Below are 14581 nucleotides of genomic sequence, written 5' to 3' on the forward strand. Positions count from 1 at the left end.
TACATAGACAACCATTCATCTGAATAGCTGCCATGTAACACTACGTATCCCCATTAGTAGTCCATGCAGAAATCTCTGCCAGCTTACAATTCATGTAAATGAGGTTTGCAGAAATCCATGCGCCTAGTATAGAAACAACCCAAGAGATTTCTGTAACAAAATGTCCATTCTTCTCTATATCCACCTTGTTCATTATAACTGTCATGGTGCATCCAGGTGGTTCCATGGCATCTAAGTGGTTAGACAGAAAGCACCTCTGTCACCCCACTGCCCCCGAACGCAACGTGTTAAAAGTAGAGGCAGCGCTATGTTGACAGGCACAACACATTACAGTACAGAGGTATACCAAGCAATAAAACAGCGGCTTGATAAAGTCCACTAGTGGGACTAAAAACAAGTTTATTAACATTTTCCAACACGTAAAAAAATATTAAAAGCTCCCATTCCCATGTATTTGTAAAAAGTATAAACAATAAAAACCGTAATTGGTGATGCCGCATGAGTAAAAATTCTGAACTATCGAAATATCAAACGGTTTATCCCATATGGTGAACATGGATAAAAATATGAGAAGTATCATAGATGGCCTTCTTTCCCTTTGTGTATTTCTCCTCTCGTTTCTTTCTAATCTTTTATTTCTTGCTTTTGGTCCTTTGTTGTTATCGCTGTTTTTTTAGGGGAAGTGTTACTGAAGAAGGGAACTTGAACCTATGCTTCAAAACCGGTTATATAACTTTTTTTAAAGGAGGTAAGAATTCTACGCTCCACATCAGGCAGAGATGTTTTTGGGCGAATTAAGCTTCATTAATATCATTTTAACTCTTTCTTTTCCTGAGTGCACAGCTTAGTAGAAACACTGAAGGGAATTCAAGGCGATAGTTGATTCATAAATAAAGCAATTGAAATTTAGTGCGATGTTTCTGTCCACAAGTAACGGACCCTTGTCACACACAGATTGCCAATAAAAAAGGAGATTGCAGGCACTGCAGGCTGTGTGACCTCAGTCACTGTAATCATAAAACATATGATTATAAGTAGACCATACCAATAGTGATTGGAACAGCGGGATAATGTAGAAAGTTGATCACTGTAAGTAGATGTCTGCTTATTATGCAGCGATATAGCATGTGTGGGACAACCCGGGATCATTGTAATACATAGGGACAGTTTACTGAGAAGCTCTTTTTTGAGTTATTTATATCTTTATTAGACTTTTAAAAATATATTCCATCTGCCCTATGCTAAAGATATGGCAATAAAAGGTGCATCCATTATAAATACTAGGAGAAGATGCTTTGTTGAGAGGAAAATTCTATGCTGCTGAGGAGAGCAGGCGATGTCCATGTAAATATGACTAATCTTATTTAACAAAAAAAAAAAATTTACCTATTTCCTGGAACTCCTGCATCCTCATGCCACACAGTAGCTTCGGCTCATTTGTACGGATATTTCGCACTTCGCTATCAGTGTTGTTGGAGATCTTTATTTGAACAGACACCATGCGATTATCGGATGTAAAGGGCTGTCGGCTGAATATATATTCTACAGAGAGACCCTCTCCTGTCATCCGATGTAATAGCTCAAATGCGCGGCCAGAAGAGAATATAGGACTGATTGCCTGAGGTGGAAAATTGACAGAAATAGAAGAGCCCTTGTTGAAATGTAAAACAGAATAAACTAAGCATTATAAGTTAATGATACTTCCCCCCCCCCCTTTTCCAATCCAGCGTCAGACCTCGTCCGACACGGAGATTTACCTGTACATCTTCCATGTCAAGTGAGGTCCGACATATGTTTCTAACACTATGCAGAAGAGAGCTCCAACTTCTGAGTTCTCTTCTGCATATGTATATTACAGTTTGCAGAAGAGAGCTCCAACGGCAGAGCTCTGCTCTTCATAATGTGATATACATATGTAGAAGAGAGCTCCGACGTCTGAGCTCTCTTCTGCATAGTGTTAGAAACATATGCTATACACATAGTATGCAATTTAAAGGGGTTGTCCCGAGGCAGCAAGTGGGTCTATACACTTCTGCATGGCCATAATAATGCACTTTGTAATGTACATTGTGCATTAATTATGAGCCATACAGAAGTTATAAAAAGTTTTATACTTACCTGCTCCGTTGCTGGCGTCCTCGTCTCCATGGTGCCGACTAATTTTCGCCCTCCGATGGCCAAATTAGCCGCGCTTGCGCAGTCCGGGTCTTCTCCTCTTCTCTATGGGGCTCCATGTAGCTCCGTGTAGCTCCGCCCCGTCACGTGCCGATTCCAGCCAATCAGGAGGCTGGAATCGGCAATGGACCGCACAGAAGCCCTGCGGTCCATGAAGACAGAGGATCCCGGCGGCCATCTTCAGCAGGTGAGTATGAAGACGCCGGACCGCCGGGATTCAGGTAAGCGCTGTGCGGGTGGTTTTTTTAACCCCTGCATCGGGGTTGTCTCGCGCCGAACGGGGGGGGGGGGGTTAAAAAAAAAAAAACCCGTTTCGGCGCGGGACATCTCCTTTAATGATGCCTCTGTATCACACTGAGATAGATAGATAGATGGATAGATAGACGAGTCTTATTATATAAATGTATGTAATATCAATATACATATATTTACCGAATTATTGCAAATGAACTTCCCGATGTGAAACATATAACTCACGTTTAATTTTCAAAAAAATTGCTAATAAAATCATCATGACGGGTCATTTTTATGTGTTTTTGTTGAGTGATTGCATGGAATCTACAATGCGCTTTCCCACCCAAAAATAAATAAGAGCTAGGGAGTGTGCGGGGGCAGGGAAATTGGATTGCAAAGGGTTAATAGAGTTGCTAAAAATCAGGCATGTTACTCACTGTGGGGCTTAGAGAAGTGTCTGTTAATGATAATCCTTCAAGATCAGTCACAAGGCTGGATGAGACAATGCTTCCTGAAGTTGTAGGAGGAGCAGAGGACACCGAGACTAGGAAACAAAAAAACATTTTATTTATTTTCTAATAGGAATCGGCTTATATTTCTTGAAAGAAATATGGTATCTGTGTTTGACTGCTGGTTGAGCCATTTGTAAACCTTTCTTGCTTATTTACTATAATGTATGGAATTTTGTCTGACTAAAGTGATATATCTCATGCAATGAAGAATCTGACTAGAGGGCTACGCCGGCATTACTTTGTTTTCACAGATAATACAGATCAACATTTAATCTTCAATCTTAGAATTTCTGTTTTATCATTAAGTAAAGATGGAAGGATGTTTTCAGAGGTTATTTACAAAATAGTTTTTCTGCAAGTTAGATGTTAAGCTTCCATAAAATATTATGGTGTCTGTAGAAATTCTTTTAAAGCAGTATATGTTCTACTTGCAAAAAAAATGTATTTCGTAAAAAAAAACTGAACTGCCAAACTGAGATGTGTAACAAATGTATTTTATGTTAGACAAACACGAGTGACACAAACCAATCACAAGTCAACATATCACTTACAGTCATCTAGATCCAGTAAAGACATCTCCTTGGGCTCCTTGGACTGCTTCATGGCTGGTTTGGTAACCGTAGACTAAGTAGGGAAAGAAATGGATATCACTCATACATACGAGGAGCGTTTTTCTAAAATAAGTCAAGTCACAAGGAATTGTTTTAGAGAAAATCTAAAAAAAAATCAATCAAAATATTGTAAAAAAGTTTTAAAAATATATTAAAGGGTCACTCCTGTGATTTTTCTAATTCATGTATTATGTAGCTATCCCCCAGTATATATATATAAGTGAGCTAGTGTCACCTTACTTAGTCCTTTCTTTCTGTCTGAATCTCCCAGGCTCCTTTTCCTCAGATGGTCATGTGATCTCGGTTCTGACCAGGTCAGATCTTTTTGGTGTTATGGATTAATTTTGTAGTCAGTTTCTCAGTTTGTATGATGCTGTTGCATGAATCTACCACAGAAACTGTGTTGAGGGGCAATTGTATTAATGTAGGATTACTGGCCCAATCTCCTTGTTCTTGCAGTCTTCTCCAGTCCCAGGTACTGCCATAGATGACAACCCTATTCTCTGGTGTTAGGACATTGTCTGAGGTGTGCCTAGAAGTGAAGAGGACTCCAAGCTACAGGAATGAGGAGAGAAGCTTGTTTTGGGGTTTGTAGGGTGACCAGTCTGGTGTCTGTATTTGCTTTAGAAAATGAGATTGCAACTTACAGGCTTCTTTCTTTTAGGCTCAGGCTGTGGCTGCTCTTTCTCTTCTTCTGCCTCATCATCCTCTTCTGAAGAAGATTCACTCTCAGATTCGCTCTCTGAGCTGCTTTCTTCTGAGGCCGATTTCTTTGATGCTTTTACAGGGGTTTTCTTCCCTTTTGCTACAGCTTTTCGTTCCTGATCACTTTCGTCACTGTTCATTAATCAAGAATGTCTGTATTAACGTTAACCTTTAAAGATCAACTTTTTTTTATTTATCCCTACCCTTCAAAAGTCATAACCTTTTATCTTTCTGTTGACATAGCTGTATGAGGGCTTGTATTTAGCAAGACAACTTTTTTTTTTTAATGGTACCACGTAATGTACTGAAAAAATTTACAAAAATGTTACATGGGGTGGGATGAAAACAAACTACAATTGCACAATTTTTTTTTGGGGGGGGGGTTTCGTTTTTGCAGTGTTCACAATGTGCAAAAAGATTAAATATTCTTTTTATTCTGTGGGTAGTTACAATTTTATTAAATTTATATAGGTTTGTTTGTTTTACTGTTTAAAACATAGTTTTTTCATTTTACCACTGATGAGGCTGTGTCAGGCCTGATTTTTTGCAAAGCAACCTATAGCTTGTGTTGGTACCATTTTGGGATGCATACGACGTTTTGATCACTTTATCTTCAATTTTTTGGAGGGGTGACGGGTTGACCAAAAGAATTAAATTCTGGCATTGAGTAATGTTTTTTGTATGACGTTCAAGATGTGGCATGAATACTGTAATATTTAAACAGTCTGGACTTTTTCAGAAGTGGCGATACCATTTTATGTTTCTGTGTAGATTTTTTATATGAAAAATCAGAAAATAGTTTTTAACTATAAAATATATTATTTTAAATTTTAATAAGCTTATTCTTAAGTTTTCTTCTTATTGTAACTGGAGGACTTGAACATACAATTGTTTATGTGCTCACATATTACTTTGCAAAACTTCTGTTAATATTTGCCTTATAGTCACTGGCAGGGCTTAATACATGGCAGAACAAGGGGGTAGTGGATGGAGTCCCCCTCACGCCCCCGATCCATGCCATTATACACTCGTCATTAAACCGCCAGCTTTTTACCAATACATAAGAACAAAACTCTCTCTTGTTTCTAATGAGACAAGACTCTAGAAAAGTGTGTTATGTGACCAAGGGTTTACAGATTGGATGGCCATATGCATCAAACAATTATTGCCCTGATGAGCACATCTGGGCCATTGTTGTATTTCTCACAACTCTCCGTACCTCCCCTCACTCTGTGGTTCATCCTTCTTTTCCTTTTTCTTCTCCTCTTTTTCAGATTCTTCTTCATCTTCACTCTCTCCCTCCTCTTCTTCACTTTCAGTACCTGAACCACTACCACTGCTACTTCCAGCACTTTCTGACTCGCTCACGGATTCTGGTTCTATAAGAAAAATATTGTAAGGTATTTGCCAACATATATGAATTTAAAAATGAAATACACTTGTGTCTAATATGGCAAAATAATAAGCGGTAATCCTCCACAATACACATAGTAGAATACAGTGCGAAAACTGATGCAAAGGAAAGTAGGCATTAGTAGTCATTTTCATATTCAGGTTCTTATCTTTCTTTTACAATAGTTTCATAAATCTGTAATTCAAATCAGCACTAAAAGTGTTGACTTTTAACCAGTCTCTCACCGCTGTCTGCAGACTCAGTCGGTCCTGATTCACCATCTGAATCAGAATAGAATGGTTTCTCTTCCCTCTCTTTCCTCTTCTCCCTGCTTGGGCACTTAGTCCATTCAGGCACCTGGAAGGGTCAACTGAATTACTATACACAGGAAAGGTAAAGTAGAAATTACATGCCAAAGCTGACAAAAATCAATTAAAGTAGGATTCATGTCTCAGGCCAAATGTAGCAAAAAGGACAAAATCTCAACAAAAAATGAAAAAAAGGGAAATAAAAAAATACAACTAAGTCTTGCGCCTGTCATATTTAGGGAAAATAAACTGGTTAAAAGATGTGTGTGTTTAATCTGCAAACATCTTTTTCCAATCACATAACCAGTGGATTGAATCTAATTGTCAAGCTCCAAAACTCGAATTAATATTCATGCTCACATTATTTCAGTGGCGCAGGGGGGCATTACTGCCTGCCAGGCACCTCTGGCACTGCCTATCTGAGATAAACAAATCAAAGGTTTGACAAATCCATCCTATCTAAATCTTGTTTTCTTTGTTTGCCACTCTTTATTACCAGAGGATCCTTTCAAGATCTAACTTTTATGGTTATCTTTGAACTGCCTATAATAGTAGGCGACCATATCGTTCCTGTATCAATCAGCCACATCTTGTAACTTTCTGTCTCAATGCAGGGTTGCCAACAGCCTGTAAATTAAGTCCATAAAAATAAGGGACCTTTTTCTAGTATTCATGAGAAATAAATGATGTGTCTGTGACTATTTTTTGAAGCTGAGTGAGTTTGTACAGGTTAGGTAATTCTAATTATTATTTTACACATCACAGTAAGGCAGGGCTAAACAGTGATTCTAATGTAACAGTGTGCGCGACCAAAGATCGCTGTGTAGCACTGCAACATCACACTGCCAGTGGGATCAATAGAGTCACAATGTGAGTCTCAGGTGGCCATGACATCATTGTCATTAAATATCTAACCTTGTTGGATTTTTTGAGATCACGACGTTGCTGTTATGACAACCTATGGCACAGTGACTCGCAATGTGAATCCACTGAGTTCAGTGGCAGTGCGATGTCACAGTGCTACACAGCGATCTTTGGTCATATGACCCCCAGTGTATCTGAAGCCCCTGTGTAGTCCTAGCCTAAATGCTTCTAATGTGTTCATACCAGTATTCTGAGCAATAGGCTTGTATTCTTTATCATTTTCTATGGTTTTTCAATATGTCCGTAAAAAATGTTTGCTGTTTTTTTTTTTTTTTTAGATCTGTCCGAGGAAAATTAGGTTGACAACTCTACTTTTCTGCCAATATTAGTGGTGATGGTACTGGTGTAATATGTCTCCACTGGAAGTGTGGGTGGAGACATGGGATAGCCAGGCTGAGTTACAGTGGATGGGCAGGTCACTCCGACAGCTGCGGACTGACTGATGCTTTGCACACAGCTCCCCAGAGACACATATCGGCTCTCCCCACTGACAGCTCACACATCTCCTCGCCCTCCTACTCCTGGTCCTACTACTGCCATCTCCGCTCCTGGCCCCGCTGTCACTCTCCCTGCTGAGCTCCCTGCCCCGACTGTCACTTTCTCTGCTTGGCTCCCATCTCGCCTCCTGGCGCCGCCGTACTGACCCCGCTCCCCCCACCAGTCTCCCATGTCCGCTCCCGACCCCGCTCTCACTCTCCCCGGTGCCACGGGCAGGTGATTTCTAATTTTGTTTCCCTTCTAGGTGAGTATCGAGCTACGGTATTAGTGTTACAATGATAAGTATTGCTGCTCAGTTATACGTAGCAGGATCGTCATATCTGCCATCTTTCTGCTATAGCACCAGTTCACATATAAAAGATTTTGATATAGGAAGTGGGGAAGTGCTCTTTGGCTAACATGTAGGTAATACAGAAGGAAATATATTGTAGATATGTTAATGCTCAATATTGCTATGGGGTAGATCAGGTCGCAGAAAAATCTATTCATTATAAAAACGGGAAAGAATGGTATTGGATTCCAAATGAAATGAAACAAGAGTACATTATATAGGAAGCTTTAGAAAACAATAGTTACAATCTGTGATACAAAGTAAGCTGCAAAGAAGCTATAAAAATAGATAGCTACATTGTAAGGGAGGTTTACAAAATAAAGATTAAAATCAGCAATAAGGCCACGCAGCATATAACAGCAAACGTAAATCCATGCATCCTGGGTCTCAGTTAACATAGGATGGATCCAAAAGGTAAAATCACTGGCAGAATCAGATTTTTCAGTTGTAGTTCAATTGTCTGTTTATATGATTCTCTTTTGAACTAAATTGAGGACAATTGTGTTTATCACGCTTGTGATGTCACCTTTAGAAAGTGAGGTGGAGATGTAGTGCAGGTAGAAAGAGCAGACTAGCTGGCATAAAGTGCACACTCAATAACACACAGTGACACCTCTTTCAACTCCCCCAGCAGGCTGATGTAACACTCTGTGGGCTCGGAATCTTCCTCTTCCTGAATACAAGGGAAGATAGTTGATTCATAATATATTTCATTATCCAATATAAAACACTGTATACTGCAGATAGCATTGCTGGATGAAACCCTCATTATCTGATTAATAGATTGGACACAGTGCGGATGGAAAAAGAATCTTTAACGGCAGAAGCACAAGCCTGAAACTATAGCCCAAAACAATACATAGAGCAAGCGCTAAGAAGGGGGGAGGTTTTTATGCAGGATAAAAAGCAGCATTGCACTGCAGTGAGGACAGCGTTCGGCATTGCCCACATCCCTATATACTCAGGTTATCACGCACAGCTTCCTTCACCTCCACGTTTCGCACAGATGGATCAGGAGCATCCTCTGGCCAGTCTGGTAGCTCCTGATATCCAACAGCTTTGGCATTCAGCAGGTGAGAAAGTGAGCCCAACTGAAAGTGATCCCGATCTGTGTGAATGAGAAAAAAATATTTTTTTTAAAGCACTAGTCCGCTCTGAAGTCCTCTTACATAGTCAGAATCCTTATCACAATCTCTTGTTACATTATTTATAAAAATCACATTCAGAAGGCAGCAACTCTTCCGGTTGGTGGCCTCAGAATGAAGAATACAGATGCCGGCGAGTGAGGTCGTCACCAGCTGTGCGTACCCAGTCACATAAACTGTACTGACGTCTATTGCAAGCGTATGCGCAGTCTTGGCCTACTGCTTCCTCCCCCATATTGCTACGTAGTTGAAGCAGTAATGATGAGACTCAAATTTGAAGATACAATATATTTAAAATACAAAAAACAAAGCAATACCAATGCAATACCCTTTCTAAAGCTGCAAAGTATAAGCAAAATGCTATATATACACGCAGACATTTTGCAGGAGTAGCCATGCATAGACTAAATTTCAGTCAAGCATATGATAACAGGCATTTCCCGATATATATCTCACTGACTGTTACCATCTTAAGAATGTCTGCTATGTGGGCAAGAGGCATATTTTGTGTATTTAAAGCAACCCTCTGGTTTCGGGACAAAATGTTGTCCTGAGACTGGACGGGGAACGGGTTTTTTTTGTCTGCATTGTGTAGATAGAAACTTACTGCAGTCATCTAGGATGCCAAAATCAGCGCATGAAACAGCCAGATTGCAGGGGCGGCAGAGAAGAATAGTAAAGATATATCATAGGCGTACCGTTAGGGGTCGCTCAGAGGCTGCCCTCCGCCATATACAGTTACACATTAAGGTTGTAGCTGACAGCATGAGCCGATGACAAGGAGGAGGAAGGACTCGGAGGGAGGAGACAGACGCAAGGCATGGAGTGGAGCAGGGATGATGCTGTCATCTCCCTGCTGCTCCCCTCCTGCTGACACTGTGTACAGCTGCTCTCCTCACACAGAGAAGTGGTCCGGGCCCCAAGGTAAGTATCTATCTGTCTGTATATCTATCTATCTCATATCTATCTGACTGCCTATCTCTCTCATATCTAACTGTCTCTCAGGCTGGGTTTACATGGGGCGGAACTGTTGTGGAATTTTCGTGCGGAATGTTCGCACGGCAATTCTGCCCGCGGCTCCAAATCCCGTGATTAGCCAGCAAAGTGGACAAGATTTTGCAAAAATCTAGTCCACACGCTGCAGCCAAGCTGTGCAGAAACGGACATGCAGCGCAGAAAACGAAGACGCAGCATGTCAATTCTTTTTGCAATTCTGCAGCGGACTCTCTCCACCCTATGGGGAGAGAAAGCCACAGTGGAATGCCGACGGCGAAACCGCTTCAAAACCCACGGGTTATGAAGCTGCGCTTTTCCAGCGGAATTCTCACGGTTTTTCGGAGGAGGGGGGGGGGGCAATGTCGCGAGAATTCCATCTCGCTCTTATCTATTTCTCATATCTATATCATACCTATTTCTCTCTTTCATATCTATCTTTCTCTCATATATCTATCGCTCATATAACTCTCCTATATTTATCTCTCTTTCTCATATCTATCTACGGCTGGTATAAGTTAGACATCTCCCTGTATATACAGTATATAATTGCACACTTTACACACAATTAAAAAACGCATCAAAAACGTGGTTTTTAATAGTGTATGCAGTTTCCAAAAAACATTTGTAGTCTTTGAATACCGCATGCAGTTTTTTAAATGTGTTTTTCTTTATTGTGGTTCAAATGTACAACAAAAAACAGGAATACACCCTTTGGCCACTCACACATGCGTTCACAAAACCAGCTTGAAATCGTGGCATTTTTACAGCAATTTCGATCGGCGTTTTTGAATGCATGGTACAGCATTTGACAGCGCTTTTTAATGCACCCTATCATTGTGATGCGTGAGGAGGTGCGTTAGAAACCGTGAAAACACAAAAATAGAGCAGACAGCTCTCAAAGATTGCGCCGTTAGAAACACCGCGTTCAAGCTCAGGTCTGAGTAACCCCATTAAAATCAATGGGAGCATTGTACCGCTGTTAGCACAGCCCTCAGGATGCCTTGCTAATAATGGTAAAAAGTGGAGTGTGTGTGAGAGTGGCCTGAGGGGCTGCAAACTAATTTCCATGTAGTGCAGAAAAGATTACACCAAGAGGCTAGATCATGTATGGAAATTCGTTTTGCAGCTGTATGAACCATTTAGGTATGGGTACATGGGTAAGCCCGAGCTGAACTTTTGCACCCGGGTCCCTGAGTATTTAGGTACGCCCCTGTTAACGGTAGTAATATACCCCCTGCCCCAGGACATATTTCTGTTCTCAAACTGTATGGTAACTTTAATTTTAGTTTAATTAATTTAATTTTAATTTAAGGAGAAAAATCTTACTGTGTTTGCTGTTTTTATTTTACATATTGTAGTTATTCTTTTTAAACTTTGTTATGGGCGGTCATACGGGAGACACACACTTTCCTTCCCATATTGTCTGCACTGACAGAGTATTAGGGTGTGTGCAATATGCTGTTATGGAAGCTAAACTGAATGGGAGTTAATTGACAGAGAAATGTCATAGAGAACAGGGAATGGCAGGCAATATGCATGCATAGGTTTATCTGTATGTATAGTGTGACTATCCTGATTTATATAGGCCCCTAGCAGTACAAGAGAGCTGTCATTAACTCATCCAGCCTCTAATGATAGCGAGATAACTGCTCATTCTGTTACAGCCTATATGATAAAGCAGACAAGCTAGCTGCAGAAAACAGGTAGTGTCAGCCTACTCTAAGTGGGAAAACTGGAATATTTTAAAGATAAGTGCAATGTAAAAAAAAAACAATGTTTAGAAGAAAAACCTAATTTAAATGTCATTTTTTGGATGATACATTCCCTGTCAGACTGGGGTATCTTGGGATCCCAGAAGAAATTATTCTGAATCCCATCATTAAACTATACAAAAGACAAGAATGTTGATTTTTAACTGCATCCTAAACAGCTTATACAGGGTGTTCTGTTCAAACCTGCCACATTTTAATCAATCAATATTGTAACACGTCTTCTCTTAGGTGTATTAATTAATACACTCCAAGCCAGAGTAACCTATGACAACAAAGAGTGAATTGTGTGACCTGTTGGAGTGCAGACTGCTCATGCTCCAACAGATGAAATGATGAACAGCTTGAGCAGCAGCCAGATGACACATCATGTGGTCAGAAGTTGTAAAGAAAATGCATCCTAAGCAAAAAGCACTTATTGCAACCATTTTATCCAGGATAATGAGTAGTGCGGATAGTGAAGATGGGTATTAATGTGTCTTGACGCCACCGTAAGCTAGGGGTTTGACAGAAGGAACACCCCTCTCACAACCCCAGCTTCCGATAGGCGCAAGGCAGCAGTGATCTCTGTCCCATGCCTGTTCACTTTGTCCACGGCGCGCAGCATTTCTTCTGTCATGGGGGGTGGGTGTTCGGCCTTCCCCGCTACTGCCGGGTAAGTCTGTTGCTCTGGGGGGTTTGTGCCTGCAAATGCCTGTCCTACCAATGAGGTAGAGGGGGCATCACCCCCCTGTCAATGTTGGTTCCACCAGGAATACCTGGTGGTGTCAAGTAACACTAATACCGTGATGATGATGATGTGTTTGGAAATAAATTACTACTGAACAAAAAATAGCGTTAAAGAAAATAGGTGTTTGGTATCGCTGCATCCATTATGACCCATACAAAGAATTGAACATACTTTTTATCTTGCAAGGCAAACACTGTGAAAAATAATGCAAAAAAATCAGTTTTTTTCATTTCATATCCTAAAAGAAAATAATGTAAAGGTGATAAAAAGTCTTATGTGCTCCAAAATGTACCAATAAAAATGAAAAGGTCCTCATATGGCAAGTTAAAACAAAAATAAAATAGTTATGGTTTTTGAGCAATGAAAATTCAAAAACATCATCATGTCATTAAGGGGTTAACTTATACATACTTCTAAATAATCATCACACTGGGAACTGGCTTTATAATAACTGGTACATCTTTGCAGTTTCTGCATCCATTTCTATGCTGCACAACTGTTCGTCCAAGATAAATTGGATAAGAGCTTTTGTACTGGAAGCTGCCATCTGATACTCTGCTTTTAACCTTGCTTTTGGATGAAGCATAGCCAGCATACTCTGAGTATGCTAGATTGGAGTGTCCTCCAGTACTGATGAACAGCCAGAACATGTGCTCCAGAAATGCTCCTGGCAATGATGAACAGCCAGAGCATATGTTATGCACTCTGAGCATGCTCAGATGGCAATGATTAATATGCCTCTTATACTGCTCTGGTAAAATGAAAGCTGGGCTGTGATTGGTTGCTAAGGGTCAACAAAGACAATTTTACTATTAGACAGGCTTGATAAATGAAGCCACAAATTATTTGAGATTTTCTCTTCTTTATTTACAATCCATCATCTGCCATAATTTTATCATATTGATTGATTGATATGTGGTAGGTTTGAACAGAACACACTGTATGATTCATTAATTATGACTCTGGTTATTTGTGAATTCTGTAAAAAGTGTTCCTAACAGCAAGTAATAAGCTCCAAGTGATCATTAAATAGCATTGTCTACTGCAGGAACCCATTATGGTACTCTAGTGGGACAGTCCGCCTTCAGACCAATTAATCATTATTCTTAGAGGATACTCCCATATGACAGTTGTAGAAGATGAATAATACCTTTAAATGGAGACTCCAGAATAGGTGCAGGTTTTTGAGCCAGAAAGAGCTTCTTGGCATGCTTGCTAAGTGCTCCACTTTTTTCCGTGGGTACAAGCAACTGGCGGATGAATCTTGTTCTGTCTCTGATGTCATAATTTTGGTCATACTTGGCCAAATTCAGAACATACTGAGTGAGAAGCTTTGTCTAAGAACACATAAGACAGGGGTAATACTTTATTCAGGACAAATATACAAACATATATAGTAGCAATACCAACATGATAATAGGCAGCTAGTTCAAGCAACACATAGATTGAAAATTGGAAACTGTCAAGGAGAATAAGTCTGTATGCAGTGAAATGTAAAAGTGTTTTTTGGGATGAGATCTCAGACTCGTGTAATGATGAATATGCTACAGTACTCCAGTTTTACTGGAGGAGGATCTTTTATCTTTACTTGAATTACATGGACCTAATTCTCAGCCCCATGCAATGAGTGTAAATTGACACACATGTTAATTAGCCCTCATTTAATTGTTTTTACATGAGCCAAGAATCTGTTTATGGGGACCAACAATTGCGAATGCAATAGTTTGTCCCCATAGGCCAGCTGTACATCTCCTAAACACTGCAGAAAAAAAAGACCCCTTCCCTAATAAATATACCTTACTTAAATATATATGAAAACACCCGACAAATACATAGATATTCCATAACGAAGAAAGGTAACCTGATACTAAGGATGTGAGAGGGTAGCCCCCTAGGGGGTCTTACTCATGGTTCATGGGGTTTCACAGGATGTGATAACTCCAATAATACTTAGCTAACGAAAGGTGCAGCAGCCATAAACATAAGGAATGGCAAGATGGCACAAGATATGCCTACGATACCCCTGACTCTGCACCTACCTAACTGCGGGGCACTCACCCTGATAAGGGCACCTCCAGTCACACAGTGGTTGTCCACTAACAACCCTTATCACACCCTAGGTGCCAAACCTTAGAAGCATCTCAAAGTATTTTGCATTCACAAGAGGGTTCATCAGGGATATCAAACACAAAGGAAAATGAGGTAGCAATAAATATAAATTGCAGCTCTCCCTAATAAGTGACATCCGGA

The 14581-nt window shown here is 40.2% G+C and overlaps 1 protein-coding gene across 7 annotated transcripts in view; it reads right to left on the bottom strand.

Annotated features, from left to right (window-relative positions):
• Nucleotides 1-14581, bottom strand: part of AP3B2 (adaptor related protein complex 3 subunit beta 2) — a 78599-nt gene that overhangs the window by 19549 nt on the left and 44469 nt on the right. For 4 of the 7 annotated variants that reach the window (XM_066592445.1, XM_066592443.1, XM_066592442.1 and 1 more), the window contains exons 16-23: nt 13482-13668; nt 8669-8799; nt 5876-5987; nt 5457-5616; nt 4180-4369; nt 3473-3545; nt 2847-2953; nt 1387-1618 (exon numbers count right to left, since the gene is read on the bottom strand). In XM_066592445.1, coding sequence (XP_066448542.1) covers nt 1387-1618; nt 2847-2953; nt 3473-3545; nt 4180-4369; nt 5457-5616; nt 5876-5987; nt 8669-8799; nt 13482-13668 — 1192 coding nt within the window. The remainder of the gene's footprint in view (nt 1-1386; nt 1619-2846; nt 2954-3472; nt 3546-4179; nt 4370-5456; nt 5617-5875; nt 5988-8668; nt 8800-13481; nt 13669-14581) is intronic. The other 3 variants (XM_066592446.1, XM_066592444.1, XM_066592441.1) reach the window with 1 other exon arrangement.

The sequence above is a fragment of the Eleutherodactylus coqui genome, chromosome 2 (assembly GCF_035609145.1).
Source record: "Eleutherodactylus coqui strain aEleCoq1 chromosome 2, aEleCoq1.hap1, whole genome shotgun sequence".
NCBI lineage: Eukaryota > Metazoa > Chordata > Amphibia > Anura > Eleutherodactylidae > Eleutherodactylus > Eleutherodactylus coqui.